The following is a 20,864-nucleotide window of genomic DNA, read 5'->3' as shown; positions in this document are numbered from 1 at the left end:
GCAAAGTTTCTCAACTTCCTTAACAATACTCTGAGGTAACACAAAGACACTCATCCAGTAATTACAAAGTCCAAACAGAACTAAGTGAATGAGAAGCATTCGGCCTGCAAAAGACAGATGCCTGCTAGTCCAAGACAGAAGCTTCAATATGATTTTTTGAAGAATTATATCACAATCTTCATATCTCGACTTAGTTGGCCTCATAGGCACCCCAAGATACTTAAGAGGAAAGGATCCTTCAAGTAACTGAATCTCTTGGGAAATAATCCTTCTCTCAGTGGCAGTGACTCCTCCAAAGAAAATATGAGACTTATTAGCATTTATAGAGAGACCAGTTGCAGCACTAAACTTCACTAGAACCTCTTTGAAAATGCTAACAGCAGAATGAGTTCCCTTACAAAACAAAATCAAACCATCAGCAAAGCATAAATTGAGAAGCTTAAGGCTCTTACACATAGGGTGATATCTGAATTTAGAATTATGAGCTGCTAGTTGAAGGCTCCTAGTCAAATACACCATGATAAGCACAAACAAAAGGGGAGACATAGGATCACCCTGACGCAGCCCCTTCTTACCCTTAAAACTACCTTGAAGTCGACCATTCATAAGCAAAGAGTAAGAAGTATTTTTCAAGTAGACCATAATCCAACCTATAAATTTCATAAGGAAACAAAGGGTCCTTAAAAGATCCTCAAGAAACTTCCAATCAACTGTATCATATGCTCTGCTTAAATCTATTTTAATGGCACATCTAGGCGAAGTAGAGGTCCTCCCATAGTTCTTCATAAGATCCTGAAATATCATGATGTTATGAGCAATTGAATGACCCCTAATAAAGGCTCCCTGGTTCGGCTGAATGAGATCAGGAAGGAAAAAAACCATACAAGAACATAACAGTTTAGCTATACACTTGTATAATGTAGAACAACAAGCTATAGGCCTGTAGTCTATTGCCCGAGATGGATTAGTGACTTTAGGGACCAATGATAGAGTAGTTTCATGAAGCTCAGAAGGAAAATGCCCTGTGTCAAAACACTGACCAATCGCTGAACAAACTTTATCCCCAATTTCCTGCCATAAGACCTTGAAAAAACCAGAACCAAAGCCATCTGGTCCTTGGGACTTAGTGATGGGAATACCAAATAAAGCATCTCGGATTTCCTTACAAGAAAAGGGTTTTAAAAGTAGCAGTTGCTGATCTATAGAGAGCTTGGTACCCATCTCAATACAGTGTAAATAAATCCTGCCTATATCCAAACTCGGACTACCCAGCTAACTTCTAAAATGTTCACCAAAGTGAGACACTACCTCCTGAAAATTATCTATCAATCTACCTTGCTCAGTAATATAGGTTGCAATACTATTTTTCAGCTCTACGCTTTTTCAAACAAGCATGGAAAAAAGATGTATTCATATCTCCCTTCCTAATCCAAGTAATTTTACTTCTTTGGGCTAGGAAACTATAGTACATATGCTCCTAAACAGTTACAGCTTCAGCAGCTACTTTCACTACCTCTTGCAAGCTGTAGTCTCGAGGATGAGATTGAGCTTGAAATTGAGCTTCTTGATAAGCCTCCTTAGCTGAGTGATAGTTCATACCTATATCACCAATGTTATCTCTATTAAATTTCTTTAATCTATGCTTTAGCCTCATTTTCTTTAAGTATATAGCCCTTAACCCAGTCGCCTTAACAGGGACCCTCCAACTACTCATAACCACTTCTTTGACACCAGGATGGTCTGTCCAAAAATTGTAAAATCTAAACAGCTTGATTCCCACCTTCTTCATAGGCAAGTTAGTAACAACACACGAGCAATGATCCAAAACTACTTCCCATCTAAACACAGCCATAGAATGAGGAAAGATATCAAGCCAATCCTCATTCATGAACACATGGTCAATTTTTGAATAGATTCTAGCTGGACCTTCTTGGTTGTTTGTCCAAGTAAAATAGGAGCCAATACTCTTAAGAGACTCAACTTGAGTATCAGCAAGCCATTGTAGAGAATCAGCCAATTCCAAACCTGAAACTGGTTTCCCACCAGATCTGTCCAAACCAGAGAAATGGGCATTGAAATCCCCTAAAATAATCCAAGCTTTATCTGAGAGTGATATCTTGTGTAACCCTTGCCATAAACTCCTCCTCCCCTCTATTGTATTGTACCCATAGACAAATGTAACATAAAAAGCTTTCCTCTAACCAGCCATTTTGACCAAACAATGAACATACTGATAAGATTCTTCCAGAATTGTAACCCTCGCAAAAACCTTCCTCCAAACTATCAGAAGTCTACCCTCAATGATCGGACTAGAGTAAAACTCCCAGTTAGGAAGCTTATGCTCCATGAACTCCATAATTTTGTTCCCCCTCATTTTAGTTTCTAAGAAACCACTAACTCCAATTTTATTCCTGCTACATAAATCTAAGACTGAAGCATGTTTATTAGAACTATTCAGCCCTCTCAAGTTCCAGCTCAAAATATTGCAATTATCCATAGGAAGAAGTAAAGCCAGTGTTACCTTCTTTTCTACCCTTCATCTGCTCTTGAAGCACCTCAAATTTATTCAGCTGTTGTTGCTCTTGTCCAGGAGGAAGAGAACTAACACCTGCCACTAGTCCTTGTTTAGAATGAGTAGCCACACGCTTTGTTGTTTGCCATTGCTTACCTTCATTTGTACCATTTACTTTATCAACATTAGCCGAAGCTGGAAGTTGTATTCCCTTAGAATTCTTAACCGAAACACCATCTGTACCAGTAGCATTAGACAAAACCTCAGGCATCTCATCTTTAGGTTCATCTGAATCCTTATCTCTCCTTTCCTTTGCCTCTGTTTTAGCCACAATATCCTTTTTAACCCCTTGTGTTTTCAGCTCCTTACGACAATCCACCATAGAATGAACAAACCTAGAGCAAACCTTGCACTCAATAGGCAACCACTCATATTCCACTCCCTGTTCCATAATCTGGCCATGCTCATTAAGAAACTGAATATTTCTAGGAGGATTATCAGTTATTTCCATTTCCACAAGAACTCTTGAAAATTGAACTCTTGAGCACTCCCTAGTAAACTTGTCAACCATAATCGATTTACCAATCGTGCTCACAAGTGCACTAAGACATTTACTTCCCCAATACTGAAGCCCGAGGTCATGTAATTGAATCCATAATGGAACTAAACGAATTAGACGAATTGCACTGAGATCAGCTGTCCATGGTCGGATAATAACAGGTTTCCTATCAAATTGAAGTATACCATTCTCCAACACATGATCTCTCGTAGCATCATCATTAAATTTGACCATGGTCAGCCCCATTGTCATTCTAGCAATTTGAGCAATCCCTAGATGACCCCAAACTCTTTTGATGAATCCTTCAAAGACAACCATTGGAGGATTAGCACCAAGAACCATACAAATTACTGCCGAGCTCCAATTCGTAGATTGAACTTTGACCTCTTCAACATCAACCTTAGCATACTTCTGACCATCTCTAAGCAATGGTTCAGTAAATTCAAGTTTCTGGTCAGAAAAGGAGAGCTTACTTGCTGTGAATTGCTGCCATTGACGATGAGCCAAAGTCTGAAAATCCCCTTCATCCACCTTATCCGCCCAGGAAGCAGCAGTCGAACCCGGAATATCCATACCATCTCCCTTAGCGTCGAAATCCTGGGGGCCGTTAGTTACATTCAATCAGTCCTCTTCAATAAGGAGATTCAGATCCTCAGATCTAACCTCATCCATGGTATTCTGAACATCAGCCGCAGGGCCATCAGTTGCCAAACCCTCAGGAACTGAAACAATCGGAGCCTGCTCATCGTGAATCAACAGATCATCTCGTTCTCCCGTAAGAATCTCAGGCTTACGAATCAATTTATTCTTCTTCGCCATGGAAGAGAACAAACTGAGTCACAAGCTTTCTTTATCTTTTGCTTTGAAACAAAGATATAATTAAAATGGTGAAACGGTAATTTTATTCCCAGTTAATTATGAACCATTATTAGAGGGTTAATTTGTATGTAATGATTATATCAATGGACGATTTATTATTATAAAGTACTTAGTAAATGAAATGTCTATAATTACAAGAGTGCAGTCTCATATTTATAGTGGAGTAATCATGAGATTATTTAATTAAACAGTTTAATTAATAATCTCAAATTTATTAGAGCTTGGAATTATAGGTCCATAGGTCCCCATAACGGCTCTATCAACAGTATTGAAGGCACGAGTTGATATAAAGGGAAAAATGGTGAAAAGACATATTTAAGAAGATATTTGTTCTTCGGGCCAAATATGCAATTATGTGATAATAGTGATTAATTAATTAATTAATTACAAATTAGTTGTAATTACAAATTAATTGATAGAATTAATTAAATATTTTTATTTGAGTGGGAGATAATAATTTGATAATTTTAAATTGGATTTGAATTTAAAAGATTGATATTTATTCAAATAATTAATTATATTTGATAATTAGTTAAAAAGATAATTAATTCAAATTTGAATTAATTATCAGGTTGTTGGATTTTATCTGACAAGTTAGTTTGAATAAATAATTAAATAATTATGAAAAAATCAAATATCCCTAAAATATAGGGTGCTACACGACACACACAGTCCCTGGATTGTGTGTGGTGTGAGCCACATATTTTTCAGGGATAGATTTTTTACTTTTATTTATTTAATTAATTAATTGAAAAATTCAAAAGTTAGTTTTTATATTTTCATTATTGAGATAAATAATTAATTAATTAAAAGATAAATTGTAAATTGGTTACAGATTTATTTTTTAAATTTAAATATTTTCTATTTAAGTTAGACTTATCAGAAAATAAAAGACACTCTTTTATTCGCTCTAAATATAAAAGAATGTTATTTTTCTATCTCTCCCTGAAAAAGATACAGAACCAATCTCAGGCATATTCTCTTGATCTCATGTGTTGAGTACATTCAGTTGAATCAGAAATTTGCCATCCTTTATTCTCTAAGTGCCCACACAGTTCTTGAGGTGTAGAGATCGTTGTGGAAATTCTTGGTGTGAGTACCTGGGAGCATCGTGGATAGGAAGTTCATTCATTTTACGAAAAGATAGCAATGACACTTGATAGGCATCAAGAGGTATGTTTTCTATTCTTTTCTTGCTTATGATTAATGTATGTATATTAATGGATCCACATATTTAAAGGTAGTTTAAATATGTTACAAAAATTTTGTTGTAAACTGGGACAACCCACCACCATTCCGCTGCGTATTAGGAAACTCATTCTTAACATCATTTAGGCAGTTAGTGAAGATTGTTAAATCCTGGGAACTTTTTACTAGCTCCAGGAAGAATAGCTCGAGCTAACCCTAGTCGAGATTAGCTATCAAAGGGCTCTCTAGTTCAAGTGCGACAAGTGTTATGGAGGTCGATTGGCATCATTCTTAGATCGCCTTCATTAGGCAGCAAGCATTTCTTAGGTCGGATCGCCATAACCTACTACCTCCAGTTTGAGGAATGCATGCATCTCGTCACAGTCTCATAAAGGGCACAAGCTTGAATTCCTAAAAACTCGGAGGTGTTACACGAATAAATAAGCATAATGTAACTATTGTAACATATGCATGATAAACGTATAATGTCAGGAAATTAAAACCTTTATGGCATTAATTCATATGTTAGTGAATTAATGTATACCTGAACGTTACTCAGATGTAAATAGTCACTAGCACTGCCCATGAAAACCCTATAAATAGAGGGGGAATAGACAGAAAAAAAAAATGACCGAAAATTGTATGCAAAAATTGTCTTAATTTTTTTTCCAGAGAGCCTAAAGATAATAGCAATGACTCGTGGACTAGGTGAATTAGATCACTGAACCACGTAAAATATTTGCTTGTTATTTACTTACGGTTTACCAAAAAAATCCTAATTCTCTATCTCGAATTTCTTAATCTACTGTTGGCAAAAAACCGCATCAACATTAACCTTGCAACAATAGAATAGAGTGAGTCTTTTTTTGCATAAGACAATTTTATTTTATACAATTGATATTTTACTAATCATGTTTCATCTCTGGACGTGACCCCATGGACTAGGAAAACAGAACCATGTAAAAATCCCATGTCTCATTTAATTTTCAGTATTTTACGTTTCTAGCATTTAGTACTTCGTGACAAATCTCATGAGTTAACTTATTTTTTACTGATCAAATAGTACATTAATCAGTCAACTTTTTTTGTTTACGCATTAAGTAAAAGTTATTGATTTAAATACTTGGAAATACCTTAAAAATGGAAATTTCAACTTGTTATGTCCCACTCCTTTTTTCAAGTGTGGAAACCTCAAGTTCCATTCATAGTAATTTGGAAAAAAAAACGTTTTGGATAGAGAATTCCTTAATCTTGGCAAGTCTTTTGTGTTTATTCTCCATCTAATTTGTATTTTAGTTCTTTAATTGTTAACCTCCAGTGTTGTTGTGTCCACCACTTACCCTCAACAATGATTTTCCCAAATTCAACCCTTGTTGTGAGGACACTCTTTGGTCTGGCAGCATTCAAATCCCAGATTGTTGTTGGGAATTTATGGCTTTACACTTTCTAAATCAACAATGAATAATAGGAATAAATTTATTGAAGCAGTTTTTCACAAACAGTGGACTAAGAAGTTTGAGAATGAGGAATTAGGCTTTATCTAAATCGTAAGTAAGAACACCAAGAATTTTACGTTGTTCAGTGATAAAAATCCACCTAGTCCACGAGTCTGTATATTGCTTTGTGATCTCTGAGAAAAAGATTTATGACAATTTTACCAAAGCTTTGGCATACAAAAGTTTGGTCCTTTTTTCAGTCCATTTCCCCTATATTTAATTGGGTTCAACAGAAAGAATTCAATGACCGTTTACATATGAGTAATGTAAAGGTTTGAGTAACTCTCCAAACAGACAAATAAATTTAATAAAATTATTAATTGCCTGATATTATATGTTTATCATGCAGGGATTACAATAGTTACAATATGCCATTGATTCATGTAACATCTCCTAGTCCTTAGGAATTCAAGCCTGTGCATTCTAAAGGTTTACATCAATCTGAATGAACTCCTCAAGCTGGAGGTTTGTAGCCTTCAACGACATGAACATCAAGATGATCGAGATGTGACTCAGGAGATCTAAGGAAGGTGCCAAGCGACCTCCATGATATCTGAGTGATCCATACAAATGATTTCATTGATGTCTAATCTCAGCTGGGCTTTACTCGGGATACATACCTTATAACTTAGACATTGTTCAAAGGACTAAATAACCTCCATTAATTGAATGCCAGTTGTACCACGAACAAGACACTTGAGCTCGTATTTTTTCAGGTACAGCATTTTTCCCCAAGCCTCTCCTCGTGTATGACATCACTCCAATATTTGACACACCTAGTAGATGATTTTCTACTTTTGTCATGGGAAATGTGCCCACCTACATTCTCGAGTATGGGACACATGTCTGAGTTCTATAGATATCTATTCAAGTTTCGAGTACGGTGACAATTGTCTTGTCACCTTTTTATTGTCGTTTAGTCTATTTAATTTTTTCCCTTCGATCTGGAATTACTTCGATCAAACGGTTCCGAATCTTTCCCAGGCTTAGCCTATATATAAGGCCACTCAGCCAAACTTCACCACCTTTGCATCCCTTGCTAAAAAAGTTTCCTTTTCTCTTTCCTTTCTTTGAAACTCTTAAAAATATTTTGGCGATTTCTCTTTGATTCATCGTTATAGCCTTTCCATTGCATCAATTCATCAAGATTCTTACCTTCGATCATAACTGTGAGTAATTTTTCGCTCTTTGCCACACAAATTTCCTCATATTTTTTGCTATATGTTTCTTTTTGAATGCTTCTACAAAGTTACCTCTTTTTTACGTACTGGTTCTATCAAATGTTTAGGTTAGCCGTGTATATTGAGAGAGTAACAAAATAAGTAAATTTCTAGGCATTTTCAAGGTTTTTGAGATTTAAATGAAGAATAATTTAGACTGAAATTCAGGGTTTATATCCTCAAAACTCGGTAGCTTAAATTCCACGTTTATGAGGTGACATTAATTTCCAATATTAGGGCACATGAATTATGGGCACACGTGCCCACATACATGGGTTTTAAACTCGTACTAGTTTGTAGGACTTTCAGCTCGTAGACTTATTCCTTATAGGATCTCCAACTCATAGAACTCGTTTCTTTCAAATGTTAGGTCGAGATTTTCAAGGACCTTCCACTGGTTACCAATTCGCTTTATTCTTATCCCATAGCTATATCCTTAGGTCACAATATAACAGTTAGCACTGATTTATGCCCAGGTGAACTAAATTAACTTCAAAATGAGCCAACAAAAATAAAAGAACGTAACAGGCTCCTCTTCTCATGGCTAGAAGGCCGTGGAGACCCACATTCCCCACTTCAGGCCAATGGTGGAAATGGAGGTCGAGATTAACACCAATAACTTCTACGAGGCCGAACGAATAGTCTTTAGAATAACGTACATGCCCTATGTGAACAATATATTAAGAGGCCATGGTATCCAAACGAATTTGAAGTTCTATGCCCATTCAGCGTTTGGTGGAGAGCGGAGCTACGTTTCTCTGGAGGATAGTTTTGAAGCTTGAAGTGATGAGCACCTGAAGGTGGGCGCTTTCCTTCCACTGAGCTCGTACTTCTCAGACTTTCTAAACTACGTGAAGTTAGCTCCGTTCCAGTTCCGTAATGCCCCAAATTTCCTAATAAGGTTTAGGACCTTGATTAAGAGGCCGGGAGGGCCATAATTGATTTATTATAGTATTTAATGATTATATGCATGTTTACATGAATTATATTATTATATGATGATAGATGCATGCATATGGGTGTATTTATAATGATAAGGGCATTTTGGTAATTTGGCCTGCTGAGGGCATAATTGTAAATTGGGTGCATATTGTAATTTGTGAATGAGATTTTATTATTATGGAGATATATTCGAGTTATTCTACATGAGACGGTCATATATAATGGGTTAGCGGTTTTGTCATAACTGGGTCAATTTTGGGGTAATAGAAATTTTATTTGATGATAAATTGGGAATATTTGAGATCAGGATGGAATTCTGGAAGTTTTGACTATAATGTCCCCGGGGGTGTTTTCGGGACCCCGAGCCTTAGGTTTTATTTGAGGTTACTTAAGCTTGAAGTAGCTTGTCAGATAAGAACGTACGTTAGAAAATCTCTCTCTTCCTTCCCGATAGCTTATTTTACCATTCGAAGCCTTTTTGAAGGAATCTCGAGTTCTAGGAGTCAGAATCAAGCGAGGGTCGAGGCATAGCGATCCTAGGAAAGATTAGAAGCTTCTTAACCGAAGGATTTAACGGAAAACAACCCAATCAAAGGTAATCTAAGTTTGAAGTTTTTAGTTTCTAAAGTTTTTAAGCTTAGAATTGGACTTTGTGAATTGTTGAGTTTTTGGTTGGTTTGAGCTTCAGGTTTTGGTGGTTTTGGACCATTGGGAAATTTGGGAACTTTGAATTGATGATTTGGAGATGTTTGGGTGGGTTTTTGGAAGGTTTTAGAAGTGGAAAAACAAAGAAAAATGGCTGGTGCGAAGTTGGGCCGCGACCCTGTTCTTGGGCGCCGCGGCCATAGCATGAGGAAGGTGGAGGAGGCTCTGCCAGGGGGGCGGGCCGTGGCATGGTCAATGTAGGGCCGCGGCCCTTAAGGAAAAAGAATGCCAAAAATGTGTTTTTGTGATGGAAACTTAACTCTAAGGGCCTAGGATCGATCCTACTACTTAGTTGAGTGGGATTCGATGTTCCGGAGGCTTGGGTTGGGTTTGGAAGTATTTAATTAATCATTTTGATGAGGTTTTATATTTGGTCATGACTAGGTGACCGCTAAGGGCTTAAAGGTTGATCGTTCTCAAGGGTCGTTCTTTAAATCATTCTAGCTCGACTTTGAGGTAAGAAAACTGCACCATGTGTATATGTGACACGCATGGCTATAAGATGCATGTTGGTTGATTATTATATATGACATGCATGGCTATTCTTGATGCATGTTGGTTGATTATTATATATGACATGCATGGCTATTCTTGACGCATGTCGGTTGATTATTATGTATGACATGCATGGCTATTCTTGATGCATGTTGGTTGACTGTTAAACGTGACATGCATGGCTGTTATTGGTGCATGTTGGATTTTGGGATATATTGCATATGATGCATGAGAAACATGTGATTAGGACATGCTTTGTATACTGGGTGTGATATTGTTCAGAGCTTGTGCCTCTGTGGTTGTGCATGGTCCTAATTGTACTAGTATCTGTTCAGTAAGCATGCTGAACACCTTGTTTACGAGTATTGGGCATGTGATATATAATTGGTGGCATGACTTACTTGTTTATGGCACTGACTAGTCAGAGACTGACCCTAAGGTCGATGAACAAGCATTGAATGGCTCTTTGGCATTAATGCTAGACCGACCCTAAAGTCGAGAATCATGCATTGAATGGCTCTATGGCATTAATGCTAGACCAACCCTAATGTCGATGATCGTGCATTGAATGGCTCCATGGCATTAGTGCGGGACCGACCCTAAGGTCGAAGAACTTATAAGCGCTTGCCTAGTCTATGACCAGATGTTTATAGCCAAGGTATATGACCCCGGTGACTGTTTGTCACATGGCTAGGGGACGCTGTCCATAGCACGACTCTAGAGTCGGGAGGAAGGTTATGTTAGTGACCATTCACCATGCACCTGTCCTGATCAAACTTATGAAAGAATCACTTATCAGTTAAGCCCTGGTGACCCTATCGTCACATGGATAGAGGGAGATATGCTCATTATTGTGACTTTTGGCTATTGTCACCTATTTGCTTAGACTGATAGTCCTGAATGGTTATTATGATCATTGTTGATATTATATCATGCTTTATTGTGTTTTCTTACTGGGCTTTGGCTCACGGGTGCTACGTGGTGCAGGTAAAGGCAAGAGGAAGCTAGACCATCCTTGAGTTGAAGAGCTTAGGTGATGATGTGTACATATGCAGCTGCTCGTCCTCCACGGCCGAGGTTTAAAGTGGAACTAGGGTTGAACCCTGTTTTGCTGCTTAGAACGGCCTGTTGTAAATATTTTCTGTAATAGACTCTGAAATTATATTTTCGGGATCCCCATGTATATATTAAACGTTCTAGTGAAACGTTACATCTTAACCAAAGTTTTTAATCCCTAAACCGCTAATCATACTTAGTTCACGATTTTGGCCAAATGATTCGATTAGCGAGTTTAGCACTGTTTGCAAGGCACATCGTAATGGTCCCTGGAGTTGGGGCGTTACAACTTGGTATCAGAGCGAGCCAAGGTTTATGGTTCCTGAAGAGAAGCTGGGCATGTACACTCATCACTAAAGATAGCTTCACTCATGGAATGGTAAATATTTCTGTAGCTATGTGTATAGCTGTATAAATAAAATGTGAATGCTTTACCTGCACATTGTATTAGGGAGCATGAGATTCTGATAGAGCCTGGCTCTTGACTATATGATTATATGCTCTGTAAATATATATATGACTGTGATCATATGATTGCTTGCTCTGTGAATATATTATTGCGTTATTTGCATGCTGGAGTTGAGGCATGATGTGAATGTTGGAAGAGCAGGGATTATGAGTATGTATGAATGCCATGGGCATGTTTGTAGCACTTCAAGTGGTTTATGATTGTGGTGTGGTAAGATTTATCCCGTGGGAAAAGCCCTTGATATGGTACCTTTGGCTAAGGTAACAATGACAATACTATTAACCGGGTTGTTGCCAGCTATATGTTATCTCATCGAGACCCAAGGAAGATCATGACCAGAAACCATGGGGACCCAACCAGGGACGTTACTATCCAACATTGTATCGACCTCTTACTCCCCCATCATGATTTTAGTCTCCCTAAAATGACCATAGTTGTAGATAATCCCTTACACATTTGGATCACTATATTCGAGCAGTATGGTACTAACATCCGACTTGGGATTCCTTTGGAACTTTGATACTTCTTTCCTAGCTCTAGGAAGCCAGAGTACGACCTGAGGTTAGACGAAGATCTCGAGTATGAAATAGTGCTTGACATTGTTTTGTTAGAGTGTCCTCCATCCCCTGCTAACCAAGAACTAGATAATCCTCTCGTAGCTAGCCCGGTCCTTAATCTAGAACTAATTATTGTAGTCTCCTCCTCTAGCTCAGAGGGTGGGGTTTTCTTCTTTATTTTTTATTTTTCAAGTTTAATTGAAGTTTGTTTGGCCCTCTTTTGATTTTTTTGTAGAAGAAAACATGAACGACCTGACAGCCACAATGACCATCTCTAGTCCAGCGCTTAAGAGGAAGAGAATTTTGAAAAAGGTCACTTCTGGGATCGGGGTCTCCACAGGAGCCCAAACTAAGGCCAATGAGCTACCCTCTTCCCAACCACAGGCTCAGAAAGAGACCGTGGTGACTACCAAGGATGCATCGCCTTCAGCTCCCCGAACTGACCCTCTAGCTCCTCGAGCTGATCCACTAGTTACTCACATTGAAGCTTTAGCAGATCCTCCTCCTCCATTTAACCCAGCTCCCCACATGGACGTGGGCAAATTTTTGACCCACCTCCGGGGTCCCCTCCAGACCCCGACCTCTGATGTGGTGGGACGTGATAAGGTATGCTTTGGGGATGCTACTGACTGTAAGTTTCCTTACATGGATTTTTTGTTTATCCCATAATTTTCCATGATCAAAATTTTTGGTTGTTTTCATTGACATCCATATTTGGCCCAAATCCGAGCTTGGGATAAGATCCTTGCTGAACTGGAGCAATCCCCCACTGAGTGGGAGTCGGTCAGGAATAGATACAAGCATATCGAGGATGCTACCTCACGAGAGTTGGAGCAAGCTCATGAGAAGAGTAAGAAGTTTGAGGAAGTGGTCTTGAAGCTCCAAGCAAACCTTGAGAGGACCCAATCTAATGAGAAGGTTTCTAAGGTGCAGGCCTTGAAGATGATCAAGGCTAGGGACCAAATCCAGGAAAAGGTTGGCGAGCTTCAGCTCAAGGTTGATGAACTCCATCATAAGGTGAACGGCCATGAAGCCAAGATCAATAAAACTATGAAAGAAATGTTTTACAAGGTCTGGTCTTCAACCATGAAGGTGACTTCTCTTTCCTGGATGCTGAGTTGTGGGAGCATTATCATGCCAAATTCTAAGATCACCTTGCAAATGAGCCCTTAGAAACGGTGTCGACCTCCTCGGAAGCTGGCGGAGATGGCAGAGAGGAGGAACTTTCTTCCAAATGGCGAGCTCCAAGAGCTCAGGGTTGAGGGGCCTCTGTCCTTGAATTTTTTTTAACTTTTTCTTCTTTTTATTTTTGGGGATTAATAGTATCCCTTATAATTAGGCCTTCTAAGCCGAGACAATTTTCCCATGTGACTTTGTTCGAGGTTATTTATCCTCATCTAAATTTGTTTTTCTCTAATCTTTATATATCTCCCTTCCACCATTGTGCTTAATCTTTTGAATTTTATACACACGCGTAGTTATATGGAATTATTTTAGAATGCGATATTTTTAGAACTTCATGCTTAATGGTTGACCAATTGATTTTCAGGTCATGGACCTAGTTATATCTAGGATTTTAATAGCTTAATAGCATACCTGTTAATATTCAGGCATTTGTGCTTGGTTCAGTCCAGGATTTTATTTTTTTGAATTCTCTTGTGTAGCTTAGTTAATTCAGGATCATTTTGAAAGCTTGAGTTTTTCAAGCTATCAAATTTCCAAATTTCTGAATTCTAAGTTACAGAATTTTTGAAAGACTCAAAAAATATTATCAAGGGTATCTACCCCCTAAGCGATCAGAATTTATGAATATTCTAGGTCGCTTTTACATGGTGATAATACAAACATTTGACGAATAGATCATAAAATAAAAAATTTGAAGAATAAATCATAAAATCATCATAACTGATAATAGAGATTCAAGTGAATACATTAATAACTCTTAAAAAGATGTTTACTTCATAATAACAATAAAAACAGCCAATGAATTTAAATAATAGTGCATAAAGAAGAAAGAAAAAACAAAAATTTGAAAATGAATCCAATCATTCTCTCCAATTGCATCCAATATGGTTCACTCACCAATATTTTGTATGTACCAGAAATGAGTAGAAACCTTGTGTATGACAATTTTCTTGGCAAACCAGGAATCAAGGTTGTGATAGATTCTAACAAGCTTACTTTGTCAAAAGGGAATATTTTTGTGGGGAAGGGGTATGCTTGTGATGGCATGTTTAAACTTTGTACCTTAATTGATGATGTGAGCAATAACACTTCTAGTTTTCTTGTTATATGCTTGTCTCAAATTGTATTATTTTGTGGCAAGTTAGACTTGCACATATAGGATTTAGCACAATTAAAAAGACTATCAAATGTGGACTAATTGATTGTGATAATGTTGAGCATGATAAATGTGAATTATGTGTTAAATCTAAAATGGTAAAGAAGAAAATAGGAACTAGAGGCGTGCGAATTGCTCTCTTCTTCTCCATGGCGAGACATAAGAAAGTGATTCAGAAGCTTGTTTCTAAACCTTTTGAGGTTGTGATCGATTCTCCTAAGGGACTGATTACTAAAGAGCGTCAAATCAAGATTCTAGATGCTGAGCAATTAGTGGAGGAAGTTTATGTGGATATAGTAGCTGATTTTTCTGAGACATGCGAAGGAGATGGTCATGGTTCTGCTAACATTGAGGCACACGGTGAGGGGTTCAATTCGGGAAATACCTCTCAGGCGAAGGATGGAGACAATTCAATATTTCAAAATCTGGCCAAAGAAAAGTGGGCTCAGTTTCATGAAACGTTCGCCTAGCGGGGTGGGGCTAAATTGACCTATGAGGAGCCATTGGTCAAGGATGGGAAATTGATAGCGCAGTTGGATCTAGAGGAGATTGAGGTGCAGGATTCCTTTTGGAATTTGGCTATGGTCTGTATTGTGCTAGGTGATAACCCTCCGATTGCAGTGTTTGAAGGGTTCATTCGAAAAATGTGGGGCAAACTCGGCATTGAAAAGGGTGGCTAGGATGAATGCAGGGTTTGCAATTGTTAAATTTCGGGATACAGCTACTAGGGACTTGGTTTTAGAATCTGGTGTGGTTCATTTTGATAGGAAACCTATCATTTTAAGGCCTTGGTCGACTGACATTGATACCGTGAGGTTAGTGAAATCGGTTCCTGTTTGGGTTAGATTAAATGATTTGGGGCTTCAATATTGGGGTACTAAATGTTTGGGTGCTCTAGTGAGTACCATTGGTAGACCCATGATGATTGATAAGATAACTGAAGATAGATCCATGGTGAAGTTTGCAAGAGTGCTAGTGGATGTGGAAATATCTGAGAAACTTCCCCACAGTATTAGCTTTCTGAATGAAAGAGGAAAATTGGTAGAATAGACTATTGAGTTTGAATGGTTGCCTACTAAATGTGCGACTTGTAAAAGCCTAGGGCATGTTGCTGCAAGTTGTAGGAGGGAGCAGAAAACAGTTTGGAAACCAAAGGTGGATCAAATAGATGCAGTAGAGGAACTGGGTGAGCCTAAACAGAAGGACTTAGAACCAGGTTCAGATAAATTGACCACAATTACCATTGAAACTGAGATTGTTTTGGAGGCATCTTCTGATCTTGTGAAGGAGACTCGTAGCACTATAGAAGACTAGGAACCAGTTTGGACTACACCCAAAAGAGTGATTGGAGCTAAACATGTAAATGAGGAGTCTCAACCTAGTAAGAATAACCAATATAGTGTGTTACAGGAATGTCAAATGGAGGTTTCAAAACAGGGAAAGATTGTTAAAAAAAATTCTAATGAAAGGAGGAAATCTTCTATGCTGGAATGTTAGAGGCCTAAATAAAGGAATAAGCAGAAATCTCTCTATGATTTTTGCAGGTTCAATAAAATTGGGTTAGGGGCGTTTCTTGAGTCGAAGCTTAGGGGTTCTAAGATTGAGGAAATGATGACATCAGTTTTCAGGGGTTGGGAGTTTTATTCAGTTCCGGTTGTAGAAGGACTAATTTTGCTGGTTTGTAAAGGTGATATAGTTACAGTGACAGTTCTTGGGGTTGAGGATCAGTTCATTCATTGTTGTGTGAAGATCATGTGGATTACTAAGGAATTCTGCTTAACAGTGATATATGGTAGAAACACGATTGAGGAGAGGAAGAGACTTTGGCAGGCTATGTGTTCACTTCTGTTTCCTATCCAGCCTTGGTTAGTAGCTAGAGATTTTAATGCAATGTTTGATTTTGATGACAGAGTTGGAGGTAGGCCTATAATGGATCTGGAAATGGAAGATTCTCGTAATTGGAGGGCTAGTTGTTTGATGACTGAAATTCATAGGATTGGTGCTCATTATACTTAGTCTAACAAGCAGATGGAAAGGTCCCGAATCTTCTCTAAATTTGATAGGGCTCTTAGTAATGAAGCTTGGGTTGATGCTTTCCCAAACTCAGAGGCTTGTTTTAATTGGGATGTTCTTTCGGATCATTATTATTGCATTATTAAGACTGTAATTAGTTAGATTTCAAGGGTAAAACCTTTCAAATTTTTTAACATATGGTCTAAACATGAGGATTTTAGAGACATTGTTCTTAAAAGCTTGTATATGAAGGTTCTTCGAACTGATCTTCTAGGAATTGTTCAGAAACTGAACAGATTGAAGGTATTTTTGGCTCGGTTTAATAAACAACAAGTTGAAGATGTCACAGTTCGCTACTTAGCTGCCAAGGAAAAGTTTCAACACGCTCAATTTATGCTTCAACAGGAACCTCACGCTACAGGATTTCAGCAAACTGAACATAAAGCGTGTATAGAATTTGCCCCTCTATCCAAAATGTATGAGAGTTTTCTTCGGTAAAGGAGCAAGATCACTTGGCTGAGATTTGGAGATGACAATACGTCCTACTTTCATGCTAGTCTAAAGCAGCGGTCAGCTTGTAATAGGATTACAACCTAATTGGATGAGCATGGTAAGATTGTTGACTGTTATGATGATGTGGTTAATCATTTTATCAATCATTTTAAAGGGTTTATGGGTAGTCCTAGTTCAACTATTTCTAGGATTCAGCAAGATTGTTTTAAGTTTGGCTCTATTATGAATTTAGACCAGCAGCTCAGTTTAGTTAAGCCTTTTTTCGAAGAGGGATGTAAAAATGGCCATGTTTAGTATTCACTCTGTAAAAATTCCTGGTCCTGATGGGTTTGGTTCGGGTTTTTTCAAATACATGTGTATAGATTTGGGGGATGAGATTTCCACTGCTGTTTTGAATTTTTTTGAAACTGGCCAATTACCAACAGCTCTTAACAGATCAATTACTACCCTTATTCCTAAAACTGATAATCCTTCTACAGCACCAGATTATAGACTGATAGCATGTTGTAACACATTATACAAATTTATTTCAAAGATGCTTTGTGTGAGATTTGCCACTGTTCTCCCTTTGCTTACTCATCAGAACCAGGGAGCTTTTATTAAACATAGATCATTGGCAAATAACATCTTCATTCTTCAAGATCTCCTCAAAGGCTATTCCATGAATAATATTTCAACTAGATGTTTGATAAAGATGGATCTAAGTAAGGCTTACGATTCCATTGATTGGTATTTCTTGGAGGATCTATTGAATTCATACTGTTTCCCTAGTCGATTTATCCAATGGATCATGGTTTGTTTGAATGGGGCTTCTTATTCTTTATTATTGAATGGCAGATTACATGGGGGATTCAGTGGAATGAAAGGCCTGTGTCAAGGAGACCCCATTTCTCCTCTTCTATTTGTATTGATTATGGAGTATCTTTCTAGATTGCTTGTTCAGGTTGCTCAACATAAGGACTTCAGGTTTCACCCGCTCTGTAAAAAGCTGAATCTTGTCAACCTTTGCTTTGCGGATGATCTCATTCTTTTTTTCAAGGGTTCCTTTAGGTCAGTTCTAATTCTTCATGCTGTTTTTAGCAAATTCAGTCAAGATTCTGGCCTCACTGTGAACTTATCTAAGTCTCACATCTATTTTGGTGGTGTTCATTCAGATGAAAATAGGAGAATCATGGAGTGCTTAAAGATGGAGGAGGGTTCTTTCCCTCTAAAAAACCTGGGTATGTTTCTTAGACCTACTAAATGGAAGGTTGAGGATTGTGGTCTAATTCTTAAAAAAATTCAAAGCCGATTACATACATGGTCTAGTAGGCATCTTTCTTTTGCTGGAAGATCTCAGCTTATTCAATCAGTTTTGCTGGGTATTAGGGCTAATTGGATGAGTATTTTTCTGCTTCCTCCTAGAATTATTCAGGAGATTGATAGATTATGTAGGAACTTCCTTTGGGGAGAAAAGGGCAACCGGAGTAAGGTGCATTTGTCTTCCTGGGAGTAGGTTTGTTTACCTAAGAGCTTGTGGGGTATTGGTTTTAAAGAAGGGTCTAAATGGAATGCAATATTGATGGCCCAATACATTTGGGCAGTTTCAACTAAGCAAGACTCTTTATGGGTCAAACGGGTGGCAGCTATCTATCTCAAAGGGAAAAATTTCTGGTCTTACAGCCTTCAATCTAATGTGAGCTAGTATTGGAGGAAGATTACTAAGCTGAGAGATGCTTTCTCTTATGATTCTTTGTTGGCTTCGGTTACCAAAGGCAAATTAAACCTTTCTTGCTTATATAATCAGTTAGTTCAAAAGGATAAGGCTCATTATGCTAAGGTGGTCTGGTGCAAGCTGTCAATTCCTAAGCACAAGTTTATTATATGGCAAGAGATTTTAGGCCATCTTCTTACTAGGGATAACTTGATTAAATGCCATGTGCAGGTAGAGTTTAGTTTATGCCCTGTTGGTGATATGAAAGTTGAGTCTCATGCCCATCTATTCTTTGAATGTGCCTTCTCCCAGAAGGTGTTGCATCATATTCGTTCATGGTTGGGTCAAGCGATTTGGCCTTCTCAGTATTTAGGTTGGCTGAGTTGGATGGATGGGAGACCTAGGGGTCTTCACCAAAGGATTCTTGCTACTGTCCTAGCAGCTGCTGTTTACTATATTTGGATTAACAAAAATTGTTGTGTTTTTTATTCTTATTCTTTTTCTGTTTTGAATGTGGACTCTATGATTCTTATGGGTCTTAAAGCCAGGTTGTTTGGGATAGTTAGATCAAAGCTGAAAGCTGATGAGAATAGATTGGTTGATTATATTTTTTGATGCCATTTTTTGTCAACTTAAAATGTAGAGCAATTAAACAATAGGAACTATGGCGCAGATAAATAATATGCTAGAACAACAAGAATTTTACGTGGTTCAGCAGTTAACTCTGCCTAGTCCACGAGTCTATTTTATTAAGACTTGGAGTTTTCTGGAAATCCTTCAGGGATGAATTCTCCAGAATTTCTCTCATTATATCCAAAGATCCGTCCTTTACAAATGTTCATGACCTCTCAATTTATAGAGAGTTCTCAGAGTTCATTCCCACATATTTCGGGAAGATACTTCTGCTTATTAATTAAAATGATGATATTAAATACTGTAACTCCTATATACAAGGAAACGTCCCCTGAAGACCAGGGGGCAAATAACAGACTTGTTAATATCTCTTTAATGTTGGGATGTTACAACAATAAATATCCTTAAACGTTCGAAAAGCGTTACATCATATGACTCATTAAATATTTCGAGGTCAGCAACCAGCATCATGTCGGTCAAGGGTTATAGATAAGTTGCAAACTAGCCGCCTTACTCCAAGACCAGCTCGGAGCAAATAGATACCATCGAGGCTGTTACATTTCGAGCTTGTACTTTTTTTAAGCTCGGGCTACTTGATTCGAAGACACCCGACAACGGATATACCCTGATGCTATGTCTTTCGAGCTTAGAAAGAACTTCAAGGTTAAATGCCTTCGAGGTTGCCATCTTGATTCAAGGGTTTAACATCTGGACCACGAACATGCATTTTAGATATCTCGAGCTCACACTTGACGAGTCCAGCTTTCGAGGTCACAATCTCAGGTCTCAAAATTTGGGTGTAACATTTTCCCCCCTCAAAAGTATTAGTTCAAATCCTATGAGAAGGATCCGTCACACACTCGAGTATGGACACGCGTCTGTAGGGTATTGCTCACTCAATGTACTTGAGTGCCTTGAAACTCTGCCCACGCCTATCCTCCTGCCATCCTTTTGTGGTACTATCATTTCATTTGTCCCTGGCCATCAGATCTGATACGGAATCTGGCTAATAGCCCAGATTAGTTTAACTTTTAACATCCCTGGGGGTCTATAAATATATCCCCATTCGTCTTCCCCATTTTTCTTTCACGTTCCAATTCTCAGAGAAAAAAAAACCAGAAGCTTCTTTGCCCAGTTCTTGCATGTTCTCCAAGCCGAGAAGACAAAGCAACGTTGGACTTTTTGACTCAGTGAGATCACACTTGCAACCACTCATACAATCGTCCATTTCTCTGTTTCCACCGATCACATTGTGTAAGTTTTCAGTTCATGGATTCTTTGCATTATATATACATTTTTTTATGTTTGATTTTTCATTTTTTATGCCCCTGGGGCCAAGACAATTTTATAGCTCGTGTCTGAGCTGCCCTTTATGATATTTGAGATATCACTTTTTGAATTCATTTTAATATATATGCTTTACATTTCTTGGGTTGAAATATTTTGCACAAATTATATTAAAGTGTCATATATGCCTGTTTATTCATACAAACATTGTTTGGATTTAAGCTTGAGGTTCAGTGCATTCATGCACAGTTTGCTCGAATTATCTGCTTCCGATCTCTTTATTTGTCAAGGTCGGATATTACTTTT

General features: G+C 38.0%; 1 protein-coding gene across 1 annotated transcript; it reads right to left on the bottom strand.

Moving 5' to 3' along the window:
• Positions 1–1,477: 1,477 nt before the first annotated feature.
• LOC133785705 (uncharacterized) lies at positions 1,478–2,374 on the bottom strand. Its single transcript, XM_062224923.1, has 2 exons — positions 2,203–2,374; positions 1,478–2,082 (listed from the first exon to the last, which is right to left on the bottom strand). Exons 1-2 carry the CDS (start codon positions 2,372–2,374, stop codon positions 1,478–1,480), a joined length of 777 nt encoding a protein of 258 aa, XP_062080907.1.
• Between the last annotated feature and the right edge of the window lie 18,490 nt (positions 2,375–20,864).

Source organism: Humulus lupulus, chromosome 6 (genome assembly GCF_963169125.1).
Source record: "Humulus lupulus chromosome 6, drHumLupu1.1, whole genome shotgun sequence".
Lineage (NCBI taxonomy): Eukaryota > Viridiplantae > Streptophyta > Magnoliopsida > Rosales > Cannabaceae > Humulus > Humulus lupulus.
Note: the sequence above shows the minus strand (reverse complement) of the source record. Positions and strands in the feature narration are given on the sequence as shown.

Coding starts and splice junctions, on each gene's coding strand:
- LOC133785705 (XM_062224923.1), bottom strand. CDS start 2,374: ATGAGGGGGAACAAAATTATGGAGTTCATGGAGCATAAGCTTCCTAAC. Junction 2,083..2,202: donor TTGTTTGGTCAAAATGGCTG/GTTAGAGGAAAG, acceptor GGATTATTTTAG/GGGATTTCAATGCCCATTTC.